Source organism: Thunnus maccoyii, chromosome 8 (assembly GCF_910596095.1).
Source record: "Thunnus maccoyii chromosome 8, fThuMac1.1, whole genome shotgun sequence".
NCBI classification, from domain to species: domain Eukaryota; kingdom Metazoa; phylum Chordata; class Actinopteri; order Scombriformes; family Scombridae; genus Thunnus; species Thunnus maccoyii.
This window is the reverse complement of record NC_056540.1, coordinates 33320001-33330704: the sequence shown is the minus strand read 5'-3', so window position 1 is coordinate 33330704 and position 10704 is coordinate 33320001. Positions and strand designations below refer to the sequence as shown.

The 10704-nt window shown below is 37.0% G+C and overlaps 1 protein-coding gene across 2 annotated transcripts in view; it reads left to right on the top strand.

The window, feature by feature from the left end:
- Positions 1-3404: 3404 nt before the first annotated feature.
- emx3 (empty spiracles homeobox 3) overlaps positions 3405-10704 on the top strand; it is a 23196-nt gene continuing 15896 nt past the window's right edge. The window contains exons 1-2 of one of the 2 annotated variants that reach the window (XM_042419032.1): positions 3405-3787; positions 3987-4374. In XM_042419032.1, the coding sequence (XP_042274966.1) occupies positions 3996-4374 (379 nt within the window). In that variant the 5' untranslated portion in view covers positions 3405-3787; positions 3987-3995. Of the gene's footprint in view, positions 4375-10704 lie in introns of both variants that reach the window. The other variant, XM_042419031.1, reaches the window with a different exon arrangement.

Sequence of the window (10704 nt, the reverse complement as noted above, 5' to 3'; positions counted from 1 at the left end):
TTCTGAGGTTTTTCTATATATTTTCCCTGTTGAAGGTTTTTTAAGGAGGTTTTCCTTTTTCGAGGGTCTAAAGATAGAGGAGGATGTGTTGCTGTACAGATTGTGTTTTGTGATATTGAGCTGTACAAATAAAGTTGACTTGACTTGCTTTTCTAGTGTATATGAAGTGGGCGCTTGTAGTGCGAACAGTCCACACGGTCAGAAATTTTGGGAAAAACAAACCTTTGCAGACACTATGAACTACTTAACATGCTCACACTGACATGCTAACACGCTGATGTTTAACAGATATAATGTTTATCATGTTCACCATCTTATTTTAGCATGTTAGCATGCTAACATTTTCTAATTAGCACCAAATACAAAGTACAGCTGAGGCTGATGGGAATGTCGTCTCGCTCTGATGAACCTCTCCTCTTCCTCCTCTTCTCTCAGTACGAGGGATGAAACCGATCATATCACGGATTTGAGTCATATATTGAGTTCCATATATTCTGTAAAACACTTACAGCAAGGAACTTTTGCCCATGGTCTTAAATGAAAACAACATTCAAGATGTCCAATGGTTAAATAAAGTTTTCAAATATATAAAATATTCAATATTCAATTGTTAAATTAAATTGCAATATGAGGCCTGATACCTTCCTCTTTTCAACATGGTAGAGAATGAAACAGCAGCTTGTGTCCACATCATCAAAACTTGATGATAACTTACAAACATGAACACGTCTTGTCATGCAGCTTGTTGAATGAGCCGCCAAACAAACATTCACCGCTAACATCAGTTAGCAGCTACGTAGCTAATTAGCTGCTCAGCTGCAGCACATTAAACAGCAAACATACCTGCAGACGTCACTTCAGGCACGTTAGATGCTGGTTTGGTTGTTGCTCTTCAAAATCTGCCACACGCTGTCTGTCCATGACTTGTACTTACAGCAGTTTGTTTACTTTGTCTTAAATGAGTCATTACATTTTGCAATCAATCCGCGGTTCACATGCCTGCAGAACCGTGGGGGGCGATCCGTACGGGTCACGGATCAACTACGATCCGTTGCACCATTACTCAGTACTGTGTTGTCTCCATCTCTCCATCCACCATCTCATCCAGATTTAGTGTGTCATTGTCAGAGGTTTTTCTGTACAATAACATCACTCTACTTCCTCCATGAAGAGTCACCTGTCAGGTAAACATCAACAACAGGTCACGTTAGTCGTCTGAACAAACGACAAGTAGCAGAATGGAATTAATTCACCAGAAGACTGAGTGTAACTCCAAAACTCAGACGGATCAACATCAGTGAAAACCTGAGTGAGGTTTGGAGACGTTTACAGATGTTTACAGATGTTTACAGACAGAAGCAGCTTCAGCTTCATGAGAGCAGAAAACTTCTCACTGAGATTAACAGGACAGCAGATAAAAGAGGAAGGTTTCCTCTGACCTTTGACCCCCAGGGTTAATTGTCTTGTTCTGTGTCAATTGACCTGTCGCTCAGGGTCACACATGTGCGCGCGCACGCGCACACACACACACACACACACACACACACTTACACACACTTACACACACTTACACACACACACACTCATGAACACAAACACACACACACACACTTTGGTTAATCTGATTTGTAAATATTTTTGATCCTTTAATGTGACTCCGTTCATCATTAATTTACTTCATGTGTGACGTCACAGAAATATGATTAATTTGAGATAAACCAGTTTTAGGATCCGGTTGTTTACGTGTCAGGTGACAAACTGAAGTGTAAAAAAAATATCAAACTTTAGATTTAAATGATGTTTAATCACAAACACTGTCAGCAGATCAGATCAGATCTTTATTGACCCACAAGAGGAAAATCTTTTAGCAGCGATGCAGCAGAACCATAAAACACACAAAGACAATAAACATGTTAGAAGTGCTGCTACTATTCATCTGATGCACAATAAAATAAAGGATGTTTGTTAAAATGAAGGAAAACAACAACAAGTATAAAGATGAGAGAATAAAGTGCTGAGAGGCCGTTTATAATATGTTAGAATTAATAAATTAATATGTATTAATAATTGTATATTAATATAATATAATATATAATTATATATTAATATGTAATATTATATATTAATATAATATAATATGTTAGAATTAATAAATGAAACAGAGGACGTGTGGATTTGATTTCTGTATAAATGTCAACAGAGATGACTGATTTTTGATTTTCACCTGTGATTTAACTCGCTGCCTGTTTCCCGCCTCATTCTTCTCTCAGACATTTAAATTCCGACAGATCAGTTAGAAGTTAAAGACATTAAAAACATTAAACCTCTGCAGAAAACAAAGCTTTTGTTGTCTCAGTGTTCAGTTTCTTATCAATGCAAGTACCAACGTACCTGTCGCTCTCTACTATTTCTACTTCCTGTCTTTTAATAACAGTTTGTCTGGGAGGAACCAGAAGTCAACGACCACATCTGCTGAGGATCTGATACCAGATAAAACAATAATAATATATAAAATGATAATAAAATGATTTAAAATCTGACAGGTAAAATGGGACAGAGTCAATGAATCAAACATATTAAAAAAGGAATTGATATGCCAATTAATTATAAATAATAAGTTGAGTAAACAGTATTTAAACACCTGACAAGCAAACTGAAGGGTAAATTGTAGAAGACAGACGGTGCTGGATCGACATATAAACTCTTCTGATTTGCTTCATTCGGCTGCTGTTTCTCTGTTTGATCTGTCCCAGCAGCCTAAATAACATCCACCAGTAACTCGCTCCATGACTGAACAAGTGTCCCACTTGACTTGACTTGGTGTCAGATTGTGTTTATGTTGAAAAAAAACAAACTCCACGGTAATAAAACATGATGATTTGCTCAAACTGTCCCACTTTACCAGCAAAAGTCTCCCGTTTGGCCTTCAATGAAAGAGCGTCAGATGGTGTTTACGCTGATAAAACTTGTTTTTAAAATAAACTCCACAGTTTGATTTCACCACAGATACGTTAACAAGAACCTGTGTAAGTGGGGAAAAACTTCATAAATTGCCAAAACTGTCCCACTTTACCAGCAAAAATCTCCCACTTGACCTTCAACAAAAGAGCGTCGGATGATGTTCATGCAGATGTAACTTGTTTTTAAAATCAAATCTATCATTCAGTGTGTAGGTGTGTTAATGACGACATATTTAACACACACACACACACACACACACACACATATATATATATATAGTTGGATCAGACAAACAGTCCCACTTTATCAACTATTACTTTAAATATATAAAATATAAATTTAACTAACTGTAAGAATATTAATCTGTCTTACAGGTATGATTAATTTATTAAACATTCATCATCTGTCTGATGATGAATACGTTTCTTCATCATCATCACCTTTAACATTACATCCTCCTCTTCCTCACCGTCATCCACCATCAACAAAATGGCTGTCTGAGGGGGGTTGCCTCTGCGCATGCTCAGCGCACCTCTGGCAGGAGGGCAGGGCAGGTATCTGGCTGCAGCCTGTTGAGTGACAGAGACACTCCCGGCTCGGCTCAGACTCCAGCATGCGGCGGCAGGAGGCGTGAGGAGACACCGACTGATCAGAGCCCTGCTGCCCCGCCGCTCTCTGCTCGAACCCGGCTGCTGCGCGGAGGATCTGCGCTGCTCTCTGACCGGAGACTTTCAGGAGAGTTTGTGATTTTTTTTTTTTTTTAAATCCTGCAGCTGCCGCACCGGAGCGAAGAGCGGCACAGACACAGACACCGCCCCGGACACAGGTGAGAGGAAACTTCGTCCGTCTCCAGGTGCAAGAAATCAGGATTTTGCGCACGGTTTTTACGCACAGGGGAGAGGTATGGCTCTCCGGGGGAAGCTGGGAATCTGAGCTCCCCGAGTCCGAGGAACTGGACTAACTGGACGCCGATTTGTTCCTTCTTGTTACCCGCTTCACCATCTTCTTCATCTGCTCCGCTCCAGGTGCTTACAATGTTCCAGCACAGCAATAATAAGAAATGCTTCACCATAGAGTCTCTGGTGGGGAAGGAGGCGAACAGTCACAGCCACAGCGGCGGCTCCGGGGATGAGCCCATCCGGCCCACGGCGCTCAGGTTCCCGGAGTCGCTGCACCCCGGAACTGCCGGGGTGTTCGGCTCCTGCTTCCAGGGGAGCAGCGGGAGGACTTTGTACTCGACCGGGCCGGACATGGTGCTGCAGGAGCCCGGGACGCACACGCAGAGCCCCGGCGGGCTGCCGCTACACCCGCTGCAGATCCCCCCGCAGAGCTTCTTCAGCCCGCAGCACCGGGAGGCGCTCAGCTTCTACCCCTGGGTGCTGCGGAGCCGCTACCTGGGACACCGCTTCCAAGGTGAGCCGCTGCTTCTTATCAATACTGTTTATTATATTTATGCACTTTTATGAACTCAGCTTGTTCTTGCACCGTTTTTCGTGTTTTTGAGCAGCTTTGATTTTAGTCACTTTTGTGCATTTTTTGCTCGAATCTTTTCTCCATTTTCAGTTTTTATTTCATCAGCTTTGTATGTGTGTGTGTGTGTGTGTGTGTGTGTGTGTGTGTGTGTGTGTGTGTGTGTGTGTTGCAATAATATGAGAGCAGCAATTAGAATCAAGATCTTATTATATCAAAAATATCACAACTTTTCTCTGTTTTTCTTCATGATTTTTTTGCAATTACTGGTTTTATTGTTTTCTATATTCTATTCTCAGTTTATTAATATGATTATTATGTGTATATTCTTATTTTTGGCCAGTTTTAAGTCAACAGCGACCTGAACACACAAAAAACAACTAATAATAATCATAATAATCATTATAATTGATAATAATGAATAAACAAGGTAGTATAAGACTGTCAGCTTTTAATTTTAACAGTGAGCAGTATTCATATAATAAATATTGTAATAGATTATAATAGTATAAGTATAAGTTATGCAGTAAATTTGATTTAACGAGTGATAATTGATTGTATTATTGGTATATTATTGGAGCCTCATTGATCGATCATTTGCTGTTAAACAGATTATGGAGAGAAAAAAGATTGATTAATATTTTCTGGAAAGATAAAAGATAAAAGATCAAAAGATCAGTTTATCATGAAAGTTTTTTTTTACGTTTAGACTTTTTATGTTCAGCTGGAAGATAACGTTTCGATGACGTCACTTCCAACTATTATGATTAATACCAATATTATTGGAAGCTGATTTATCTTCTTTTGTCCGGTTTTCTCCTTTTTTTTGTCTTCATCAGTTTCTCATCATCAAAGCTTGTCACGCATTTTAACTAAACTGCCCACACACACACACACACACACACACACACACACACACACACTGAACATGAGTCATTTTAAAAACATAATCTTATCACTTATCTTTTTTTTATGCGCATTTTTTTCATTTTACATCCGCTGACGTCACACTTGCAGCTTTTTTTTCAGATTTCTTATGAAAAATCTCAACATGTTCATATTTTATTTTTTTATTTTTTTATTCAGGCTCCAACAGACACAAAATATTCATAAACATCTTCTGTTCTGATGCTACATGAGTTAGTATGAAGCCTCTCAAACTTCTAATATTTCTTTTGCAGTGTGGAAGATTATAACTTCACATTTTATCTGATTTTATGTTTGACTGTCAAACTTTTTATTTATGATTATTATTATTTTTTAACATTTTCCTCCAATCAGAGTCAAGTAAAGTGAAACGTGCGTCAGTAACTTAAAGCAGTGACGGTCAGTTGAGCCTGTTGGCGGGTTTTACTGTAAATTTAACGTTTTTATTCTCTTTAAGATTTCATAACTATATGAAGTTGCTGCTGTATTTGAATATTTTCTTCCATGAAGTTTGAGTTGTTGTTGTTGTTGTTGTTTATTTCTTCTCTAAAATGTGCAGCGCGCGCGTTGAAATCTGCTTTAATTGAAGTGTAGAAACGTGTCGGTGTGTGTTGGTTCATCAGAGAAGCTGCAGGATGCAAATTAAATATAAAATATGTCAAATTTAAACCAACAGTTATTATCGCGGGTTTGTCACTGGATTATTATTGATTATTGATTATATTACAGATATAAACTGATCTCGGAGAGACTTCAGTAATGAAACTATGACGCGGGTTTAACTTGAGAACCTTTTATTAAAATATGGAAGATCAAATCTTTCTTCAATACGAGACATCAGATGATAAAGTTGATCAATATTCTTCTTCTGTTACATAAATTATATTAAATGTTAAAATAAGATCCGCTGTCTGATCAGAATGATTCATAAAACTGACGGAAAAAAAGATGAAAATCAATAAATCACATCTCTGATGAGCAGCTTCCATCTCTGACTCCTTTATTGATTCTTTATTATTATTATTATTATTATAATTATCAGCTGCAGTTTTCAAACCGTCATGTGACCATTAAAAGTGATCAATGAGCAATTAGTGATCAGGTCTGATACTGAGGAGAATTATTATTATTATTATTATTATTATTATTATTATTATTACAGTAGATAATTTCGCATCATCAGAAAACATTTTGTGTGAAAAGTAAAAATCTTTCGCTCAAAAAATCATTTTATTGTATTTTTCAGTTTTGCGGATTAAAACATTTATAATTCAAAAATCGGATAATTGATCAAAAATAAAAATAATAAAAACATTATTCAGAGTTTCTCAACATGAAGCTTTTCAGCGGAGAAATGAATTAAAATCCTTTATGTTTAATTAAGAATAATACAAAGATAGAAAACATTAAAATAATAGAATCCAATAGAATGATATTCAGACATTTAAATAAAACTAAAAAATAATCAAAATAATCTGATAAAAATAAACGACAAAAAATATGTAATAAATTATAATAAATAATCTATAATAAAAATATAATAAAAATATAATACAATATATAATAATAACCATCAGATGATTTTATGTTTAAATCAAATAACCAAAATAAATACAATGAAAATAGATATAAAATAAAGAATGATTGAAAATTGATTTGAAAAACAAAACAAAATATTTTTGTATTTTATAAAACATTTGGAGTTAAATCAGAGAAGAAAAATATTTGACTTTAAAATTCAGAAAAAGACAAAAAAATTAAAATTTAAATATTAATGTCAATGATGTAAAACCTGTTCATTTATTTGTTAGTTTATTATATTAAAGTAAACAAAACAAACAAATAAATGATGAAACTAAAGATTCACAAGAGTCAAACTGACAGGAAGTTGTTCAAGTTCAAGTTTTCCTCTTTTCTCCTTTTAATGAAGCAGAAAGTTAACGAGCTTTAAGTTGAGATCAAATAAACATGAACGTGAACGTGAACGTGAACGTGAACGTGAACGTGAACGTGTGTTTTATGTTGTTTCAGCTCTGTGATGTTTCCTGTTTATCACAGAAATATTTAATTCTTCATTCAGACGAGTTTGAAATGAATCTTCTAACATCCTGAAGTCTAAAACATAAATAAATAATAAACATAAACTCTTCTTGTTTTGACGACTAAAGTTTAAATCCACAGTTTTTCTTTTCCAGCTTTTTATTTTATTTTATTTTAATTTTTTGTGTGATATTTTGTGACCTTTGACCTCAGGCTGTAATGTTGCTGTCAGCAAAGAAAAAAAACGATTCAGTCTTTTAAATTCAAATGATCTTTATCTTTTATTACCCACAAACTGTTTTACATGAATTTAAAGTAAACAAACAACAGGAAGCTGAAATCAAAGACTAAAAACGAGATAAACAGAATTTAAAATATTAAAGGATTAAAATGTGAAAAATATCATTAATTTAAAAAACGTGTTATTATCTGGAAAACCAGCCGTCACAAAGCTAAAAACATCATAAAATAATGTTCATACTAAAAAGACAACATGAGTTTATTTATAGAGATCATTTCATAAACAACAGCAACTGATTTACAAAACGTATTAAATTATTAATGCAAATAAACTATTAATGCAAGTTTCCTGTTATAAACTCCTGCAGCTTCATCAACAGTCAGAACAGCGTTAACGTCTCTATATGAGACAGTTATGATGCTGCTGCACTGCTAACTGCTGCTTATTGATTATATTCTATCGATTCTGGTTATTATTGGTTCCCAGTTTCACTTCCAATATGGGAAGAAAGAGGTCAACAGAATATCTTTATTATTCTTTTAAGATAAATACGAGTTGACATGTTGTTGTTGTTGTTGTGACGTAAACACGTCTTTGTTTACAATAATGAACGTTATTATGTGTTTAACTGGAACCTGCTTCTTGGCATTTTGGATTCAGTTCTAATCAGGAACCAGTTCTCGGTTCCCAAACCTGCAGCTAACATGCAGTTTGTCAAGCCGTGGTTGTTGGACCCAAACAGGGTCACGTGGCTCTGTCAGAGGGTCCAGCAGGATCAGTAGCGGGGGGGAGTCTGTTCCCAAAGTTTCAGCTGCATGTAGCTCACACACATGCACGCACACGCACGCACACACACACACACACACACACACACACACACACACACACACACACACACACACACACACACACACACTCTCTACCTTAAAATGTCATGATTTATGTTACGGGGTCTTGAGTTTTGTCCCCAAAGGGAGGCGAGACCTCACATGTGACGGTGTAAACAGATTAATGTCCCCACAACATGAGGAATACCAGCTACACACACACACACACACACACACACACACACACACACACACACACACACTGAGCTCTTCACTTGTCAGATTAGAGGCTTTTGTTCTCAGGCGTTTGGATCTTTTCTCTGACAGCTGTAAAAACACTCGGAGAGAAAAAGAAACTGACTGAAGGCTCAAAACGGAGTCTGAATGTTTGGAACGAATGAATGAATGAAGTTACGGCTGCAACTAATGATTATTGTCATTATTGATTCATTATCTGTGGATTAGTTGTGTGGTGAAAAAAATGTGGATCAGCGTTTCCCAAAGATGACGTCGTTTTATCCACAACTCAAAGATATTCAGTTTACTGTCACAGAGACTAAAGAAACCAGAAAATATTCACATTGAAGAAGCTGCAATCAGAGAAATTTGATCTGATTATCAAAATAGCTGCTGAGTAAGTTGATTAGTCGACTAATCGTTGCAGCTCTGGTGTAAACAAACCTTTTAACAGATTAATGTTGTTTCTATATGAGAACTTCTGATTAAAAGGAACCTGTTTACTCGTCATGTAACGAGACGTTACTGCGTAATACTGTTCTGTATATTTCTTTCATAAATACATTAACCACACATACTGATGATATTGATTTCCGTGTGAGACGTATGATCTTTTGAGTCCGTCCGCCAAAGAAAAAACGACACAACGGGTCGTGATGTCAGTTTGATTGACAGCTCATCTAGTTGTCGTAGTAACCGTGAGGCGGAGCGGTGATGACGTTTATAAATGTGACAGAGGAGGGAGGCTGGATGGAGGCACGATCGTCCCTTAACCTTTAACCCCCGTGGTTGTTATTGTTGCCATGACGACGGAGGTGGCCTAACTTGAAAAAAAACCCACTAAAAAGTGATCATCTTTAAACCTGTCACATCATAAAACATCATTATTGATTAACAGCGATGTGTTGATGATGTCATCCTGCTGATCACTGCCGATAGAGACGCCGGATTAGAAAACGCTGCTACGTGTCGTTCTGGAGTCACATGATCAAACCAACAGATCTGGAGTTTCATTCAGAGGACTGGTTGGATTTTGTAGTTTTATAAAATTATTCATTATTTTCTCAGAATTGTATTGTTTCTCTTTTCACTTTTGCTTTATTTTGAAGAGACCCCTGTTGTTGTTGTTGCGTTTGAACGGTGCGGTTTGGTTTAAATAGGCTGATGTTACATCACAAAATGACAATTTCAAGTCTTAAACAAAGGTTCAGGAACTTCCTAAATGAGCTGCTCACTGTAGTTTATAGCAAATGTTACTAAAACAGGAGGAAATGGTGCATTTGTTGGGGACTATTTTCAGCGGTGGATGAATCTTGGTGATCTAGTGGGTATTTCTGGCAGCAGGGTGTGTGTGTGTGTGTGTGTGTGTGTGTGTGTGTGTGGGATTGTGTCAAGATAAACTACAGTGTGTGTGTGTTCATGGTGATGAAGCAACATCGATGTGGCTCACTGACGTGTTTTTAATAGTTTTTTAACAACAACAGCAGAGAGACGGATGAGTTTCTTCTGGCGGGTTTTTAGTGCAATCAAGCAGCAACAGTGTCAACAGAGTAAAACAGAAGCAGAGTTTACCTGTAACTGCTCTCACACACAGGTGATCCCATTAACTCCTTCCTCCTCCGCTCACAGTCTGCTGCTCCTCCTTTCACTCAGACACATTTTTATTCATTAGGTGGAAGCAGCTGACAGCCTCACTTCATCTCGCCGTCTCCTGTTTCTGTCTCTGGGATTTTGGGATCAGGTGTGTGCAGGAGGGGGGGGGGGGGGGCTTTATGACGGGTCAGGTGTATATTAGAGGCTCTCAAACTGGGGGTCCAGGGACTCAACGGAGACTTTCAGGAAAATAAAGAACAACCGATGTTTAAAGTTCACTCTTGTACTTGTAAACATCAGTTGAGAAAAACAATGTAAAGTCCAGAATGTTCATAAATTAATATCTAAGTTTGTGCATAAAGTCTTAAAAACTACTAAAAAATATCCTCTTACAGTAAAAGTACATAA